A 20,362-nucleotide genomic window follows, 5' to 3' on the forward strand; every position below is an offset into this window, starting at 1 on the left:
GAAATGGAAACTCACTTTTTTTAAAAATCAGAATTAAGGTTCAGGCAAATTGGTTACTGATTAAGAAAGTAGGGTTAGTCTTGTGAGGAGATAGTTCCATGGGGTAGAATTGGCAGCTTGACTCTGGAGAAAAATCCAGGCTTTAGGGAAAGACATTTTCTTGGTATTATTTCTGTACCCCATTGTGCAGGGTATCCTAGGTCTGCTAGGCTGAGGCTTTTTATCTTTATTTCCTAAGGATCTCAATCCCTATTCCTAGCTCCATTTTCTTCCAGCAATTTTCCAATTTAGTGATGAGGTTATGAAATTAATTTTTTTTTCCCTCTTCATTTGTATCTCCACACGCTCTGGATAGCATTTAGCATTCTTTGATAGGTATGTGTAGAGGAGTGAGGGAGGTTATTTGCGATAAATGTTTCAAGCCGAAATGCCGGGGGTTGATAATTTGGCTCTTTTCTGACACTTTCTAGACTGTTTGTCTCCTTGAAATATAAGATCTTCCTGAAGTTTCACTTTTAAAAGCAGAGTGTTGTTAAGTTTTGAATTTTAATGATGAAGTCATATATTAGAGGCTTGACCTATATGGTAGATAATACATGTTTGTTCCTTCTTTCTTTAGGAAGAAAACCAACTCTATATAGCAGACACTTTAGTCTGTGTTTGGGTACATGACATATCTTCATCTTCTATATTCTTGACAGTTTTAGAGCTGTGTCGGGGGAAAAAAAAAAGGGATTTAAAAACTCAATTTAAAGTACTAAATTTAAAGTTTATGTAGCTTTTGATCTTTAAGTTGATGGCAGTATAGTTTTCTAATGTGTATAGTTATTTAAGGTGTGAATTTATAGTATTTAATTTAAATTTTGTTGTCTTTGTGTTTCAGTATGAAAACCCATGGACAATCCCAAATATGTTGTCAATGACGAGAATTGGCTTGGCCCCAGTTTTGGGCTATTTGATTATTGAAGAGGATTTTAATATTGCACTAGGAGTTTTTGCTTTAGCTGGGCTAACTGATTTGGTAAGTTGTAAATGCACTCCTCTTGTTTTACTCCCTTCCAAATCCCAGGGTCTCTACTACACTGAAATAGCATGGCCTTAGTCTGCTTTTCCTTGGAAGGAAATCCCCAAGATAAATTTGACCTAGTACTTTGTGTAAGGACTTGTCTTTAGCATCTATATGGGACTCTATTATATTTTATATGACCTAAGGAAGGAAGTGAAGGTTATAGGGAAGCATAGGAGAGGGAGCTTTTTACTCTTGGTTTTTAACTTCTTTTTAAAAGAAAAACCCTTAGAAATTCCCAAAGAGCTAAGTATTTGCTTTAGGGATAGAAATAAAGGAGAGAAGCTATGAGACTATTTTTCTATTTATTGTGGTGGAAACTCTCTGATCTGCAACTACAGTTGGTTTTACTGGTGGAGAGGGAAAACAGTGGGCCGATGTTGTGACCAGGGAGCTTGCAGAGGCTGGAGCTCTGCTCAGGTTTATGCTGCCGGAGGCCTTAGGCACCCCACAGGTTTGGTTCCTGATCCCTGCGCCACACCCCTCTGCCCACTCAGCAGAAGATCTTGCTCTGGGCCAGGCATTAGGCATCTTTCTTCTACTCCCCCAGCAGATGGACAAACAAGAAAAGAGGTCCTTGACACCACTGTGTCAGTTTTGGGGGAGGGAAGGATTTATCTGGGTTATCTCAAATTAGAACTTGGAAAATAATTTTATAACAGAAGGCTACGTTGTGTGTTAAATAGGCTTTTTTGTGGACTGACCAGTGATCATCATATATGACATTATTTGTATTTATTACCCACCTTGTTTCATAAGAGATTTGAAATGGCTTATAAAACTACATGTCCTACAAAAACACAGTTGAAGGAAGTGGGGAAAAGTAGAGAAAAAATTTTAAATCAGGGCAAAGTTAGCATGAAGAAATAGATACAGTATATTCTTGTACAGGGCTGGTCTGAGATCCATGTGAGCACCCAGATGGGCAAAATGATTTGGTGCCCCTTCAAACTGATTTGTGTTTGAAAAACATTGCTTGATATTTATTTAGTGAGGATAAAGAGAAACTAATTTTCTATTAATAAACATTGTATAGCATCTTTCTTTGTAATGTCAGCTATTCCCTTTGAGGTCCACAGAAAAAAAATTCCGCCTGTCCAGTAGCACTGGTGAGCAATATAGAAGTACTGAAGATTTTGCAGGATAAACAAAGGAGGGCATTTGCATTGCTATATGGCATTTCCAAATATGCATCAAAAATACGCTTTCAGAGAAACGTCTCTTTTTCCAGAGTTTAGCTCCTATTTGTCACCACTTTTCCCCATTCTCACAGTTTCTCTCCTTTTCTTTTGTCCCTGCTTTTATGTCTGAAGGCCACAGGCCTCCACTCATTATTAATATGGCCTCCAACTCTGTCAAAGACCATTCTACTGATAATGGAAATTATTTTTCCCAACGTAATGGACAAGATCTTTTTCAGTTACTGGATTTGCTTTTTTTTTTTGTTTTTAGGTTTTTTTAAGCTTATACATGAGATTGCAATATTCAATTGCAGTGAATGAGAAAGGCCTTATTTACATTTTTCTAAATATATGTATATATAAGGCAATGTGTGTGGAAACCTGTGTTACCTGACATCATATTTCACCTTTACTCCATGGAGGTTTTGATGCCTCTAGATTGGCTGCAGGGCAGATGGCTGGACTCAGGTAGGGTTTAGGTGAGGGATTTATGTTGTCTATGGGAAATAGGTTATAGGAAGGCAAGAGTGGAAGCAGAGAGGCTGGTTAGGAGGTTTATAGTTACCTAGGGGAGTGGTGATGATAGCTTGGACAAGGGTGGGAGTTTGGAGTTGAAGAGAAGTGAATGGGTTTGAGATATGTTTTGAAGATAGAGTCGATATGTTGATGGATTGCATGGTGTGGTGAGAGAAAGAGGAGTTAAATATGTCTGGTAGGCTGTTACTTTTGTTTTCTTTTCAACAACCAGGTGCATGAAGGTAAATCTTCTGTGATGGGCAACACTCAGAGTAGGACAGGGTTTGTGGAAAAACACCAAGAGTTGCTATGCCTGTCCACATGGAGGTATCAATTGGGTAGTTGAATATAGTAGTTTGGAGTTGGAGGAAGTCATGGTTAGAGATAGATTTGAGAGTTATCAGCATATAGATGGTCAAGTCTGGATGAAATCGTCTAGGCTGTGATGGAAGAAGAAAAGGGGTCAGAGAAATGAGCAATAAGTGGAGAGTGTACAAGAAGCCAATAAAGGATACTGAGAAGGAATAGCTGGTGAGAAAGGAAGAAAATTAGGCAATAAGGTGTCACAGAAGTTAAGTGAAGAAATTGCTTCAATTGTGTTGACGTCAAGTAAGCTAAAAATGTAGAATTCATTGGTGACCTTTATGAGCACCATCTCTAGAGGAGCGGGGACAATCAGATTGGGCTGGTGAGCAAATGCGAGGTGGTAATGACAATCGATATTGCTTTGAGGAAGTTTTGCTTTGTAGAGCAATAGGGAAATAGCGTCAAGGAAGGGTAGTTTTAAAAGCTGTATACACTGGGAAAGTTTGTGTCATTAATTAACTGATCAATTAGTTAAATGACTGGGTAGAATGGGAGAGATTGATGATGCAGGAGAGATGGGGAAGGAGAGGCAAATCAGAGAAGGTGAGGGCCTGGGATCAGGGATCAGGGAAGGCGGAGAGAGGATGTGAATGGATGCAGGTAGGTGATGGATTTGGAGGTGGGAACATGAGGGGGTCTGACACTTTGTTTCTGTTTTTCAAGGAAAATACAGACATGATCATGAGCTAGAGTGAGAGGCTTTGGGAGGAATGGAGTAGGTTTGAGGTGAGAGCAGACAGTGTGAAAAGAGAAGGTAAAACAGGCAGGTATAGGATTGCCAGGCAGTATTGAGTACCCATGGGAGATTCGTGGTCATGGATTTGAAGTGAGACTAGTTGGCACGTTTTGGTGTTTTTCTTGAGCAATGTTCAGCTGCTTGTGTGCAGGCCTAGAGTACATGGATAGTTGTGTGTAAGCTGGGTGGAGGGAGAGTGAAGCAAGGGAGTTAGAGATGTTTGCAAAAGAGTAATGATTTTGATGACCTTGGAATCTAATGTGGGTAGAGGAACAGTGAGGATGAGAGGATGATGATGGTGAAAAACTGGGAGATTAAGTTCCCTGAGATCAAAAACTGAACTGAAACCTGAATCTTCCAAGGCCCCAACTCCCGGTTCTAGGCACTTTCTGTTAGACATTGTTGCCTCTAGTATGCTTAAGAAGAAAATAGTTTCTTTCAATTGTGGTAGTAATAGCTAGTAACGGCTTCTGTTGAGGATTTACTAAGTGCTGAGTGCTGAACGAGTATTAATCACATTATGTGCTGAAGACAAACAACCCTTTGAGGTAGGTAATATTATCTCTGTTTTACAGGTGAGGCAACTGAGGCTTAGAGAGGCCAAATAACTTGCCCAAGGTCACACAGTTAGTAAGTGGCTGAGGCAGGTCTTGAACTAGTTATGTTCTGCTGCAAAGAGCAGTTTCTTAACCGTTGTCCTGTACTATGCTGTCTCCTCTAACTCACTGGAGTACTTGAGATATGGAGGACTTATTTATTCTTTAAAATGTACTGTGTTAAATTACATCTAAATTAATTTAATCTTTTTCCTTGGAAATAGGACTAGAAAATTCAAACATTTGTTGAAGCTTGAAGTTAAATAAAATGAGTAAAAGCCAGGTAGAGACTTGGAAAACCAGAAAATATCTGTCTTGTCTAATGGGGATAGACAATACTTGGTTTCAATCCATTTTGTGGCACCAGGGTGGTCAGATCTTTTCATTTCTCAAGTGAGGCTAGAGATCTGGAATTTTGTGGTAAGACTTTGAATATTTAAATATTGGCAACTAATTTATATTTTTAAAAGCTCTGGGCAGGTCAAACAAAAGCAGCCTGTAGGCCCCATTTGGCCCACTGGCAAACAGGTATGACCTCTGCTTTAAAATATAACTTGTGGGCCGGCCCCGTGGCTTAGCGGTTGAGTGCACGCGCTCCGCTACTGGCGGCCCAGGGTTCGGATCCCGGGCTCGCACCAACGCACCGCTTCTCCGGCCATGCTGAGGCCACGTCCCACACACAGCAACTAGAAGGATGTGCAACTATGACATACAACTATCTACTGGGGCTTTGGGGAGAAAAAAAAAAGGAGGAGGATTGGCAATAGATGTTAGCTCAGAGCTGGTCTTCCTCAGCCAAAAGAGGAGGATTAGCACGGATGTTAGCTCAGGGCTGATCTTCCTCACAAAAAAATAAATAAATAAAGTACAATAAAATAAAATAAAATATAATTTGTTTCCAAGAATAGTGAAAAATAATTTGCATATCAAAAATTTTAAGTTGGCCAAGTACAGAGGATTGAGTTTTTATTCAAATACAGTCAAACATGGAACTAACAGTGGCACTAAACAAAACAAAAAGGGAGTTGGATCATATTATAGAAAAACTTAGGGAGTTGGATCATTATAGAAAAGTAGGTAGGAGTGAAGTTAGAGAGTTTCACAGTTAAAGGGTAGTCCTTGCAAGTAAAGGCAGCTGTAGTGAACTAGCCCACGCTCAAAAGAGGGGGCTCCTAGTCCATGCTCTGTCAGTCATGCTTGCCGTGAGTTTTATTTGGGTTCTTTACATCTCTAAATTTGTGACTGGGCTCATCCTGCAAAGGGGCATTGTGAAAACATTGAGAAATACCAGAAGACTTTGAGAAAGAAAAGTACTGTAGAAAAGTTATTTTCAGGGCCGGCTCCGTGGCTTAGCGGTTAAGTGCGCGCGCTCTGATGCTGGCGGCCCGGGTTCGGATCCCGGGCGCGCCCCGAGGCACCACTTCTCCGTCCAACGCGAGGCCGAGTCCCACGTACAGCAACTAGAAGGATGTGAACCTATGGCATACAACTATCTACTGGGGCTTTGGGGGGAAAAAAATGAATAAATAAAATCTTAAAAAAAAAAAAAAAAAAAAAAAAAAAAGAAAAGTTATTTTCAGACCAGTTGATAATTTGAAAGCTAAACGTATACCAGGGAAAGAATGAGAAGTTTTGGGGTAAGAAACAGAAGAGGTTTTATTAACATTTTGTGAAAGTATAGTTGTTATTCTGGTATCTCTTAACCTTCAAGATATCTACTCTGTACCTATTATGACATTTATTTAAAAAAAAACTTCTATTTTCAGTTGGATGGATTTATTGCTCGAAACTGGGCCAGTCAAAAATCAGCTTTGGGAAGTGCTCTTGATCCACTTGCTGATAAAATACTTATCAGTATCTTATATATTAGCTTGACCTATGCAGATCTTATTCCAGGTAAGAATGCCGTCATGCATACTTTTAAGTAGCATAGGGAAGAGTGACATTGGTCAGCTTAGGATTTCTCTTGATTGAGAGATAAATTTTTGTTCCAAAAATATATTTTTCAACTTTAAACTGTTTCCCCCCTAATTTTGAACTATTCAGCTATTTTGCTTGTCAAGCTATTTGTTTTACTTTAGAATTTATGTCCTTGTTATATTAGTAGAAGCCGTTGTTTTTTTAGTAAGATTATTTAAAGTTAAAATTAAGCAAATATTATTTCACAGTGCCAATTCATATTAGTCTAGAATCTTTTGAAACTGTATTATATCTTCTTAGTGCCTTTAAAGCAATTTAAAGTTTTCCTATTATTTATCAAGTACAATTTAATCATAATAAATGAGAGCTTTGAAATCCTGAAGATGTCTATAAAATTTCACATTATTATTATTACTTAGACACTGTTATGCAATTTCAAATCATACATATAGTTTGTATATTATGTGAATACTTTTTCTAACAAAATTTTATGATCTCGTGCTTTGTATTTTGCATGTACTTTTCTGGTTGTTCATTTTCTACTTAGCTGTATTTCTCACTTTTTCTCCCTCAGTTTAGATAAACTTTTTATTTTCAAGAGTTAGAAATATAGAGTCGGAGAACAAAGAAGCTGCCCCGTGGTCTTTCAGTAGCGTGTTATTATTGACATTTGATAGGAAGAAGTGTAGTGGTGTTTCAGTCTAGTATAGTGTCCTCAATCTAGAGATTCTTTTTCTCCTCTATCTTTAGGCTTTTAAATTCCCATACCAAATTAAAAAATGAATTGGATTAATGTTTATATTTATGTGTTTGAAAGTCAGAATTGTGGGAAAAAAGAACGTAAGGAGCATTCGGTTGACGTTATTCAAAAATCAAATGATTGTGTGTGCGCCAGTGCGCAGTTGCATGCCTCCAATTTTTCAGGGCTATATTTTGTGTTTTGTTGTATTTTACAAAGGTTGGCCAGGTATTTCCCTGTTGAACATAGAAATTGTTTCCAGGTTCTGGTATTATGAGATTATGTTGCTGTGAGCTTTACCTAAATATTGGTGTAAGTTGCTTTCCAAGCTGAGACTTCCCTCCATTATCGTTCTGGGAATTGCCATTTTCTCTTATGTGTTGGGTCTGTTTTTCCAGGCTCCCATGGCTTCCTTGTTAAGGTCTTCCTTTTGGTGGAGTGCAGCCTCCAGTTGTTTCCTGTGTAAGGATGCAGCATGGCAGCCAAAATTTTAGAGGTCTACAATGTCTTTATTCTAAAGGCATCTAAAGTGTCTTTCTTCTACCCTCCATACTTGACTAAGATTTGAACTGTGCATAATTTTCAGTTGCAGGTTATTTCTACTCAGAATTTTGAAGGCTCTGTTCTGTCGGCTTACAGATTCCATCTTGCTGTTGAGAAGTCTCATGCCATTCTGATACCTTTTCCTTTATATGTAGTTATGTTTTGTATTGGAAAGCTTTTAAGGTTTTTTTTTTTTTTTTTCACATTATTCCTAGTTGATGTTTTTAAAAAGTTCTCTCTTAAAAATTTATTTTCTGCTTCTGTGGATACTCAGTTATTCCAGCACTTGTTATTGAAAAATCTGTATTTTCCAGACTCATTGCAATGTCTGTATATACGTGGGTCCATTTCTGAGTTGTCTAATTTTTCCCCGTTGTTGTGTTTGTCTGCACGAGTACCATTCTTTTTTTGTGTGTGTGAGGAAGATCAGCCCTGAGCTAACATCCATGCCAATCCTCCTCTTTTTGCTGAGGAAGACTGGCCCTGGGCTAACGTCCATGCCAATCTTCCTCTACTTTATATGGGACACTGCCACAGCATGGCCTGACAAGCGGTGCATCGGTGTGCGCCCGGAATCCGAACCTGTGAACCCCGGGCCGCCGAAGCGGAGTGCGCGCACTTAACTGCTATGCCACCGGGCCAGCCGCCAGTTTGCTGATGTTTTCTTGAAGATTTCATATCTATATTTATGAGATTGGCCTGGAATTTTTTTCTCCAAATATCCTTGTTAGGTTTTAGTATCAAGTTTATACTAATCTCATAAAATGATTTAGGGAGTCTACTCCTGCCCCCCCCCCCCCACTTTGGGGGAGATTTTTTTTTTTTTCCCTTGAATTGTCTTGCCAGAGGTTTGTCAGTTTTATGATCTTTTCAAAGAACCAACGTTGGCCTTTGTCAGACTTCTCCAACTTCTTTGGGTTTTCTTTGCTGTTCTTTTTCTAAATTCTTTAGATCAGTTCTGTCTAGTAGAAATATAATAGGAGCCATATATGAAATTTAAAATTTTCTAATAGCTATATTGAAAAGAAACATAAGAATCATTTTAATAACAATTATTTAACCCACTACATCAGAAATGTCATTTCAATATGTAATCAATAAAAAATTATTAATGAGATTTTGTTTCATACTATGCTTTTGAAAGGCAGTGTGTAGTTTGCTATTACAGCACCTCTCAATTCAGACCAGCCACGTTTCAAGTGCTTTTTCTTCACATGTTAACTAGTGGCTGTTGTATTGAACAGTGCAACTATAGATGGATGCTATTTAGCTCATTTCTTTTCAGCTTTTCTAAAGTTTGCATTTAAGACTATACATTTTCTTCAAAGTATCCCCTTCACTGCATCTCATATGTTGATATTAGTACTTTTGTTATTATTGAGTTCAAAATATCCTATTTCCGTTATGATTTTTTTCTTTGACCTAGGAGGATAAGAAAAATGTATTTCTTAATTTGTGGGATATTTCTAGGTATCTTTTTGTTATTGATTTCTGGCATTATTACCTTGTATTCAGAGAATATGCTCTGTTTTTAGCCCTTCAGCCCAGTATACAGTCAAATTTTATTAATATTTTATGCATGCTTCAAATGAATGTGTATTCTGTAGTCATTGGGTATGATGTTCTGTATGTGTCCATTTGGTCAAGTTTTTAATCCTAATGTTTAAATCTGTTTCTTTACAGACTTCTTTTTGCCCTTTGGTCTGCTTGTTCTGTCAGTTACTGAGAGAGTATGTTAACGTTTCCTACTGTGTATCTATTTTTCTTTGTAATTCTGATTTTTGCTTGTGTCTTTTGAAGTCATGCTATTAAGTGCATATAAATTAGAATTGTGTCTTTTTGGTGAATTAAATGTTTTATTATGAAGTGACTCTCTATATCTCTAGTAATAATTGTGAACTTAAAGTGTCTTTTGTTGAGTATTACACTGGCTACACTGGCTTACTTTTGGTCAGTGTTTGCGTGATAGATAACTCTTTTGCTTGCAACTTGTCCATATCTTTATCTCTTGTAAACAACACATAGATGGATGGATTGTCTTTATTTTATCTAGCCTAAAAATATTTTATATTTCAACTGAATCATTTAATCCATTAACATTTGCTGTGATTACTAATATTTGTGTAGCAGTCTTCCATTTTATTTTATGTTTTATTTGACCCACATGTTCTGTCCTACTTTTGTATTTTTTTTTTTTTTTTTCCTGAGGAAGATCAGCCCTGAGCTAACATCCATGCCAATCTTCCTCTTTTTTTGCTGAGGAAGACTGGCCCTGGGCTAACAACATCTGTGCCCATCTTCCTCCACTTTATATGGGACGCTGCCACAGTATGGCCTGACAAGCAGTGCATCGGTGTGCGACCGGGATCTGAACCCAGGCCGCCAGCAGCAGAGCGTGCACACTTAACCACTACGCCATGGGGCTGGCCCCCCGGCCCCTGTATTTTTTATCATTATATTTGTTTTCCCTGTACCAGTTTGAAAGTTTTACACTCTGTTTCCATTTAGTTTTTCTCAAAATGATAACTTTCATCCTTATCAAAGCTTAATGTTAACAACTCTATACACGTTCTGGGCACTGGAAGGGCCTTAGAATACTTTAACTCCATTTATTCCTTTCTCAACTTAGGTTATTGTTGTCATACTTGAGTTTTTTTTTTTTTTTTTTTTTTTAAAATTTTTTGTTTATTGCAGTAACATTGGTTTATAACATTGTAAAAATTTCAGGTGTACATCATTGTACTTCTATTTCTGCATAGATTACATCATGTTCACCACCAAAATACTAATTACAACCCATCACCACACACATGTACCCAATTATCCCTTTCACCCTCCTCCCTCCCCCCTTCCCCTCTGGTAACCACCAATCCAATCTCTGTCCCTATGTGTTTGTTTATTGTTGTTATTATCTACTACTTAATGAAGGAAATCATACGGTATTTGACCTTCTCCCTCTGACTTATTTCACTTTGCATCATGCCCTCAATGTCCATCCATGTTGTCACAAATGGCTGGATTTCATCGTTTCTTATGGCTGAGTAGTATTCCATTGTGTATATATACCACAGCTTTTTATCCATTCGTCCCTTGATGGGCACTTAGGTTGCTTCAAGTCTTGGCTATCGTGAATAAGGCTGCAATGAACACAGGGGTGCATGTACCTTTGCAAATTGGTGTTTTCAAGTTCTTTGGATAAATACCCAACAGTGGAATAGCTGGATCATATGGTAGTTCTATCGTTGATTTTTGAGGAATCTCCATACTGTTTTCCATAGTGGCTGCACCAGTTTGCACTCCCACCAGCAGTGTATGAGAGTTCCCTTCTCTCCACAACCTCTCCAACACATGTTGTTTCCTGTCTTGTTAATTATAGCCATTCTGACGGGCGTGAGGTGATATCTCATTGTAGTTTTGATTTGCATTTCCCTGATAGTTAGTGATTTTGAACATCTTTTCATGTGTCTGTTGGCCATCTGTATATCTTCTTTGGAGAAATGTCTGTTTAGGTCTTTTGCCCATTTTTAATTGGGTTGTTAGTTTTTGTTGTTGAGATGCATGAGTTCTTTATACATTTTGGAGATTAAGCCCTTATCAGGTGGATGTGGTGCAAATATCTTCTCCCAAATGTTAGGTTGTCTTTTCGTTTTGTTGATGGTTTCCTTTGCTGTGCAGAAGCTTTTTAGTTTGATGTAGTCCCATTTGTTTATTTTTTCTATTGTTTCTTTTGCCCGGTCAGATGTGGTGTTTGAAAAGATGTTGCTAAGACTGATGTCGAAGAGCGTACTGCCTATGTTTTCTTCTAGAAGTTTCACAGTTTCAGGTCTTACATTCAAGTCTTTAATCCATTTGGAGTTAATTTTTGTGTATGGTGTAAGGTAAGGGTCTACTTTCATTTTTTTGCATATGGCTATCCAGTTTTCCCAACACCATTTGTTGAAGAGACTTTCTTTTCCCCATTGTATGTTCTTGGCTCCTTTGTCAAATATATATTTCTTAAACCCACATGATATTATTGTTTAGAAAGTCAATATTCATTTAGATTTATCTTCATATTTACTTTTTTCTGGTTTATATCGTTTGTTGTATTTCACACCTTCCATCTGGAATTGTTATTGTTTTGTCTAAAGTATATCTTCATAAATTCTTTTAGGGGCCGGCCCCGTGGCGTAGCAGTTAAGTGCTTGTGCTCTGCTGCTGGCGGCCCGAGTTCGGATCCCGGGCGCGCACCAGTGCACCGCTTGTCAGGACATGCTGTGGTGGCATCCCATATGAAGTAGAGGAAGATGAGCGTGGATGTTAGCTCAGGGCCGGTCTTCCTCGGCAAAAAGAGGAGGATTGGCATGGATGTTAGCTCAGGGCTGATCTTCCTCACCAAAAAAAAAAAAAAAAAAAAACTTAAAAAAAAAGAAATTCTTTTAATCAGGTCTACTGTGGCACATTTTTGTTTTTCTGAAAATATTTTTATTTGCCTTTATTTTTTTCTGAGAACATTTCATTTCTACTCACAGCAAATTTCAATTCTACAATACAGTGTTAGCAACTATATAGTCACTATGTTTTACATTAGATCCTCAACCCTTATTCATCTTAAAATTGAAAGTTTGTACCCTTTTACCAACCTCTCCCTATTTGCCCCACCCTCCAGCCTCTAGCAAGCACATTTTTACTCTCTATTTCTATGAGTTTGACTTTTTTTTAGATTCCACATATAGGTGATACCATGTAGTATTTGTTTTCCTCTTTCTGATTTTACCTTTATTCTTGAAGGATATTTTTGTTGAGTATAGAATTCTGGGTTGGTAGTTATTTTCTTTCAGCACATTTACAGTATCATTTAATTGTCTTCTCATTTCCATTGTCAGTAATAAGAAATCTGCTGCTAATCCATTTTGTTTTGAAGGCAATCTTTTTTCTTTTTCTTTTTTTTTTTGTGAGGAAGATCAGCCCTGAGCTAACATCCATGCTAATCCTCCTCTTTTTGCTAAGGAAGACCGGCTCTGAGCTAACATCTATTGCCAATCCTCCTCCTTTTTTTTCCCAAAGCCCCAGTAGATAGTTGTACATCATAGTTGCACATCCTTCTAGTTGCTGTATGTGGGACGCGACCTCAGCACGGCTGGAGAAGCAGTGTGTCGGTGTGCACCTGGGATCTGAACCTGCGCCGCCAGTAGCGGAGTACGTGCACTTAACCACTAAGCCACGGGGCCGGCCCGAAGTCAATCTTTTTTCTTTTGGTGCTTTTAGTATTTCCTTTGTCTTTGGTGTTTCACAGCTTCACAATAATATTTCTTGGTATGAGTTGCTTTTTTATTCATCCTGCTTGGGATTTGTTGGACTTTTTAATCTGTGGATTGATTTCTTTAATCAGTTCTGATTAAAATTCTGAGTCACGATCTTCAGGTATTGCTGTTGCCTATTTTTCTCCTCTTCTTTTGGGATTGTAGCGTTCCTACATTAGACTTTCTCACTGTATCCTCTAAGTGTGTTAGCCTCTTTTCTGTATGTTACCTCATCTTATCTTTCTGGGCTCCATTCTGGTGATTACTAATGAGCTTACTCTTTCATTTCAATAATTCTCTCTGCAGCTATGCCAAATTCATTTAATTCTTAACTTCTATTGTATTTTTCACTTAGAGAATTTCTATTTTATTCTTCAGACTTACTAAATCATCTTTTATAGTTTTCAGTTTCCTGTTGGAATTTTCAGTCTTGTTTTTTGTATCCCTTTGAACATGGCTTAGTTGTTTAATAGACTCTGATTATTCCAAAATCTTATATCTTTTAATGGTCTCTTTCGTTTGTCTGTTGTTTGTATTGATTCTTATTCATGGTATCGTGTGTCTTTGGTTAGTTTTGACTGTTTAGACGTTGTATTAATATTTGAAAACTAATTTGGAGGAATATTTTGATGCTTAGGATGATGACATCACTCTCTAGAGAAAATTTTTTGTTCAGTGCTGCCAGGTGCCTAAGAATGCTAACAGTTTGGGACCATCTACGCTGCCAGATGATGGGACATTCTTGTAAGGCCTAGTTTACTTTGGGCCATCTCCTCTTCCAACCCTATGGTTCAGATCCCAGCTCAAAGCTGGGAGGTGGTTAGGGCTCTGGGCTTTGACTCCTGTCCCTTCACCCCCATGAGGCTGCCAACAGCTCCATTTAGCTTAGTGGCTACTTTTTAGGATCAGGGATAGTGGCTTTGAGTGTCTACGCTTATTTTTCTGAGTTATCACTCTTTAACAGAGATTAGCTTTTTGTTTTCAAGATTTTCTTTTTTTTCTTTTTGTGAGGAAGATCAGCCCTGAGCTAACATCCATGCCAATCCTCCTCTTTTTGCTGAGGAAGACTGGCCCTGGGCTAACATCCGTGCCCATCTTCCTCCACTTTATATGGGACACCGCCACAGCGTGGCCTGACAAATGGTGCCTCAGCGCGCACCCGGGATCTGAACCTGGGCCGCCAGCAGCAGAGTGTGTGCACTTAACCGCTACGCCACGGGGCCGGCCCCCTCAAGATTTTTTTAAATGTTTTTCTTTAGTTGTCTTAGCAGGAGGATTGTTCTGAATTACTAGTCAGATATTAATGGAAGCTGAACCACAGGATCTTTTCATTATCCTTGTAGTTCTGAAATTTCATAATGGTATATGCTCTAGATCCTACTAGAATTTGTTGTGAGGCTTTCTTTCATTGTGCTGGGTATTAAGTAGGCCCCTTCAGTCTGAAAATTCATGCTTCAATTCTGAAAATTATGTCTGATAACTTTCTACCCTATGTTTTCTTCATTCTTTTCTTTCTGAAATTCTTAATCAGAATTGAGCTTCATGGATTGACTCTCTTCTTTTCTCTATTTTATTTTGTTAACTCTGTCTTTTTGTTCTCTTTCTGGGAGATTTTCCCAACTTTGTCATTTGCCCATCCTACTGACATTTTTATTACTATCATTTTTAATTTTCAAGAGCTCTTCTTGTATTCATGTTCTTTTTAGAAAACGCACCTTTCCTTATTTCATAGGTGAGTATCATCATTCAGGGTATCTTCTATCTATCTATCTGTTTATATATATTTTCCCCCCTGTGGGGTATTTTTATTGAGATCATGTTATTTATATGTTAAATTTTAAGAAGTTCCTTTTTTTTTTTTTTTGTTGAGGAGGATTGTCCCTGAGCTAACATCTGTTGCCAATCTTCCTCTTTTTGCTTGAGGAAGATTGTCCCTGAGCTAACATCTGTGCCAGTCTTCCTCTATTTTGTATGTGGGACACTGCCATAGCATGGCTAGATGAGCGATGCGTAGGTCTGCGCCCAGAATCCAAACCTGAGACTCCTGGGCCACTGAAGCGGAGCATGCGAACTTAACCACTATGCCACTGGGCCAGCCCCAAGAAGTTCCTTTTTTAATAGCTTTATTTTTATACCATAAAAATCACCCATTTTATGTGTACATTTCAATGATGTTTAGTGAATTTACAGAGTTGTACTGCCATCGCTACTGTCCCGTTTTAGAACATTTCCATCACCCAAGAAGAGTCCCTGTGCCCATTTGCACTCACTCCCTGTTCCTACTCCCAGACCTAGGCAGCCACTAACCTGCTTTCTGTCTCTCAATTTTCCTTCTCTGGACATTTCATATAAATGGAATCATACTATATATATGAGATATATATATATATATATAAAAAGGATTTTTTTTTAACCTCCATACTACATCTTTTTCTTTTGAATTCCAATTTTTTTCTATTTGTTTTTGTCTCTCCTTCATGATGTAGACCTTACTAAAATGTCTGGTGATCCTTGGCTGCTCACTTACATTTTAGTTACGCATAAAATGTTAATTGGTGCTCTCTGGTTATTAGTGGAATTTGTTGGGTTTTGTGCTTCCCTCGAGGGTGAATAGGCAGGGACCAGGCGTGGCCCTGAATTCTCAGTACCTTTAGGTCTATTCTGTAGATAAGAGCTCTCCATCTGCTCCTTAGGGATTGCAGAGGCCTTGCCACCAGTGTTTTGGGAGCTAAGCTGTGGGAGGAGGCTGGGGGCTCTCAATGTTCAGTATGTTGACCTTCTTCACTTGATCCCACTGAACCCCAATGACCCCTAGGTTTAGAGATTTACATGTAGAACGAGGGTTGGCAAACTTTTTCTGTGAAGGCCCAGATAGTAAATGCGGGCCATGTGGTCTTGATTGCAGTTACTCAACTCTGCTATTACTGTAGTGTGAAGACAGCCATAGAAAATATGTAAATGAATATGGCTATGTTCCAATAAAACTTTGCTTATGGGCACCAGAAATTGAATTTTATATAATTTTCATGTATCGTGAAATAGTACTCTTTTGATTTTTTTCCCCCTAACCATTTTACAATGTACAAATCACCCTTAGCTGCAGGGAGCCACAGCCCTGGTGTAGAGACTTAGCAGAATGGTGTTAGGGAGGGCTTGGTGGACAGGGATCTAACTGCTCTTTCTGTGGACTTTCTGGGTTTTTGTGGTGCAAGTTGGTCTACTGTGAGCATCCCTTTCTGAAGGACTTGGGTTTCAGCTCTCCCCACTCTGTTGAGGTAGTTATTACTAATCAGCTTCAGTTAAAACTTTAAGATTTGTCTCCTTTACCCATTCTCTTTGTGACTTTATGTCCTTTCATTCCTTTACTGTCATTTTAGAAGGGTTTTAGAGAGAGATGCATATATGCAGTTTTGCATCTTCTTGTTTTTATACTGCATTTTTGTAAAAGTTCCATCCACCTTGATTTGAATAGCCTCGTTTCTTCAAGAGTAAGAAATTTGGTTTCTTTCTCAGTTGGAATAATAAATAATTCTGATCATCTTCTTGCTCTTTCTGTGGGAGGGGAGAGAAGAATGAAAACAAATTCTTTGATTTGTTACATTTACAAAAGTGTAGGATGTGAATCTAAGTTAATTGCTACTTGCTTATGTACATTTGTTCTGCCACATTTATCAAATAGTGATTCCTTTCCATATCATTATGTTATTGGTTTATTATATAGCAAATACTGATTGCTAGTTTAAGTCAATTTCTAGAATAATCATTCTGTTGTTAAATTTATTTTCATGGGACCAGCCCCATGGCATAGTGGTTAAGTGTGCATGCTCTGCTGCTGGCGGCCCAGGTTCGGATCCCTGGCGCGCACCGATGCACTGCTTGTCAGGCCATGCTGTGGCGGCGTCCCACATAAAGTGGAGGAAGATGGGCACGGATGTTAGCTCAGGGCCAGTCTTCCTCAGCAAAAAGAGGAGGATTGGCATGGATGTTAGCTCAGGGCTGATCTTCCTCACAAAAACAACAAAAAAAATTATTTTCAATGGCAATAACCCATGATATTGATAGTGACCACTTTTAATATGTAAAAGTGACTTGATTTTATTATTTTCCTTTAATGCTCATAAAGTTTGCCTGTGATGTACCTCCTTGTTGGAGACATTAACTGTATTTCATACAGAGTTAGCAAGTAGGGAAGAACACCTTGGAACTATCCCCGACACTTTTACACCCTTTTACTCCCACTAACACACTATCATACTCTGATAGGCAAAATGAAAGCTGTCTTAGTCCTGGAAGAAAAGGGAAGGGAAGGGAAGGCCAAGAGAGAAAGCAGGAGCAGTTAGAAGATTCGAAAGCTAGGGAACTGGATAACATTGCCCAAAGAACCAGAGTAAGAGCCTGTATATATACTGTCAGTTGGCAGAGGCCTTAGAGAGCACGTGGTGCAGCAGGGTCCCAGCCTGGCTGTGCATGTGAATCCCTGAGGGAGCTTTTGTCTGTGCTTTTACCACCGGCCTGTTACAGGTGGTAAACTAAGTCCAGAGACGCTGATTGCTAATCACACTGCTGGGTTAGAGCCTAATGCACTGCCCCAAGCATAGGCTGTGAATTCCATAGACCTAGGTTCCATTCCTGGCTGTACAGTCACGTGCCACATAATGACATTTTGGTCAGTGACGGACTGCATATACAACAGTGGTCCCCTAAGACTAGTACCATATATCCTAGGTATTGTAGGCAATACCAAATACACTGATGTTCACACAATGACGAAGTCACCTAATGACGCATTTCTCAGAACATATCCCTGTTGTTAATCGAGGAATGACTGTACTACTTACTAATGGTGACCTTGGCCAAGTTATATAATCTGCCTGAGGCTTTTTTACCATATTTTTAAAATGAGGATAATGATGGTCCATATTTCATGGAGTTGGTATATGGATTAAATGACATAATATGTATGAAATGCTTAAAACAGTGCCAGATGCTCAATAAATGGTAATTTTGGTAGTTTATAGAACTAGAACCCAAGTCTTTGCTGTGTGTTGAACTGCCTCATCTCCTCTTCTGCAGAAACCTCTTATTTAGGATTAAATTGTATCCTTTTTTCCCTTTGGTGATGAAATACAATAACAGGTCTTTATTTTCATCTACAGTCGTGTTTAGGACGTTTACTATATGTAATTTGCATGAGTTTTAAAATCTGATTGTTATTAGATTTTGCCAGCTAATGATTACTATAGAAAAGTTTGTTTTACAGGCACAAAAATCCTCCTGAAAATCATGGCTTCCTTGTTTTGGTACTTGGCTCATATAGCCATGCCTTCTGTGTGCTCCAAATGCCGTGACTTGCATGGATAAGCATTTTCTCTTTGGAAGAGTCTTGTCATCGAGGACTAGGCCAAGAATCAACACATCACAGCCTCGCCCAGCAGAGATTTAAATTTTAAATATGTAATTAATTAGTGAGATTGTTCTTAAATTACAGAACCAGTAGAATGTCAAAACTGCAGAGGGGGCCAGCTCCATGGCCTAGCGATTAAGTGCTCACCCTCCGCTGCTGGCGGCACGGGTTCGGATCCCAGGCGTGCACCAACGCACTGGTTGTCAAGCCATGCTGTGGCGGCATCCCACATAAAGTGGAGGAAGATGGGCACAGATGTTAGCTCAGGGCCAGTCTTCCTCAGCAAAAAGAGGAGGATTGGCAGATGTTAGCTCAGGGCTGATCTTCCTCACAAAAAAAAAAAAAACAACTGCAGAGGACCATAAGCGTAACCTCAGTGTGAACCCAGTGTTCAGGATTTTTTTCCTTTTTTAAAAAAAGTAATTTTTTAAAATAAAAATGATATATGTTATGGTTAAAACTTCCTACAGTACAGAAGGATGTTAGTGAATCAAGACCTCTGCCCTCCCATTCTCATTCAGAAGAGAGTAGGAGTTCCTTGGGTATCCATCTAAAATATCCTTCTGCTGGCTCTGGGGCCATGCTGTAGAATCTTAGGAATAATGAGAAAACTATCAAAAAGTTGAATTCATATTTAATTAGGATTCATTGAATGAATGGGGCACGAGAAAAAATAGCAATTGCCTGGGTAGGAACTGGCCAGACAAGAATGAAGATATTTTGTTTCTCCACAAGTGGTTCATACAGCAAATTTTACTGTTCATAAGATAGTCTAGAATGCAGAAGCAAACAGTCAAAGCTCCTGAGATGCCAGACTAATGTCAGGACATCCTTTCTAGCCTCTTTACCATCTCATTCCATGTGATTATAGGATGCATGGTGATCTCTTTTCCAAACACACAAAACTCAGAAGTAACAAAGAGATAATGGGGGCTGAGTAGAGCTGACACTGATAACTGCAGCTTTAAAACATACACAAGAAAAAAAAAATAGAAAAAGAGGCAAGAGGATCAACATTCTGAAAGGCAGCCATAGAGTTTAAAAGCCATAGTCTGTTTTTCACTTTGTTTTGAGGGCAGGTTAAAGAAGAACATGAAAATCAGTGGTTCACTATAAGGATCCTAAACTATCAGCAATTGTTTATTATAAAATTTTTACTTATGTGAAACACCAGTTTATGGTAAGGCTGAATGAGGCTTCATTGTATGCATAATATCTTAGTAATTTTCAAAATCCCAATCAAATTACTTTATATTTGATTTTCAGTTCCACTTACTTATATGATAATTTCAAGAGATGTAATGTTGATTGCTGCTGTTTTTTATGTCAGATATCGAACTCTTCCAACACCGGTGAGTTTATTTCAAAAAAATATATTTTTACTATTACTTATAACTTAAGGCAAAAAAAAAATCATGATTGTATACTGAGTTTCACTTTATGGGAATAATTTATGGCAATTTTTTTTGATCCATTAACCAAGGATGAAAAAAAACTCAGATATAACTATCATCTTGCTGTTTGAATCACCCGTTAAGGTAGTTTTTCAGTGAACGTATTAATAGTCAATTTTAAAAAGCCATGTTTTTGTTTTAAGTCAAAATCTTTTCAGTTGATACCACATAAAATTTAGACTAGCTAGCCCTGTCCCTAGCAGCAAACTCTGTTAGGAGTGTTTTGCATAACCAAGCCCCCTTTCCTGTCTAATTTAGCCTCTGCTATGGATTAAGTAGAACTGGGTTTTAAAATCACAGTTGTATGAGCATGGAATGGTTTGTCTGCATATTTGTTCATTGGTTCTACAAATATTTGAGCACATAAGCATAGCATATGCTCATCTTTTGGTTCACAACACAGGGAAAATAGGAATATTTTATTCATTTTCTTTTTTAGTCTATAAAAGAAAACAGTGATAAGGGAGATTTATTGAGTTTACTTAGTAAAAAGATATAGTCAGGCAGACTTTATGATAGTTATTGTTAGAATTTTATAGGAATTGAGAAATAAATATTT

At 38.3% G+C, this 20,362-nt stretch overlaps 1 protein-coding gene across 1 annotated transcript in view; it reads left to right on the forward strand.

The window, feature by feature from the left end:
- CRLS1 (cardiolipin synthase 1) overlaps window positions 1–20,362 on the forward strand; it is a 28,081-nt gene that overhangs the window by 2,104 nt on the left and 5,615 nt on the right. The window contains exons 2-4 of the mRNA XM_004433770.3: window positions 884–1,021; window positions 6,228–6,357; window positions 19,616–19,701. Of these exons, the coding sequence (XP_004433827.1) occupies window positions 884–1,021; window positions 6,228–6,357; window positions 19,616–19,701 (354 nt within the window). The remainder of the gene's footprint in view (window positions 1–883; window positions 1,022–6,227; window positions 6,358–19,615; window positions 19,702–20,362) is intronic.

Source organism: Ceratotherium simum, chromosome 21, assembly GCF_057802395.1.
Source record: "Ceratotherium simum simum isolate JZ-2026a chromosome 21, ASM5780239v1, whole genome shotgun sequence".
Classification (NCBI taxonomy): domain Eukaryota; kingdom Metazoa; phylum Chordata; class Mammalia; order Perissodactyla; family Rhinocerotidae; genus Ceratotherium; species Ceratotherium simum.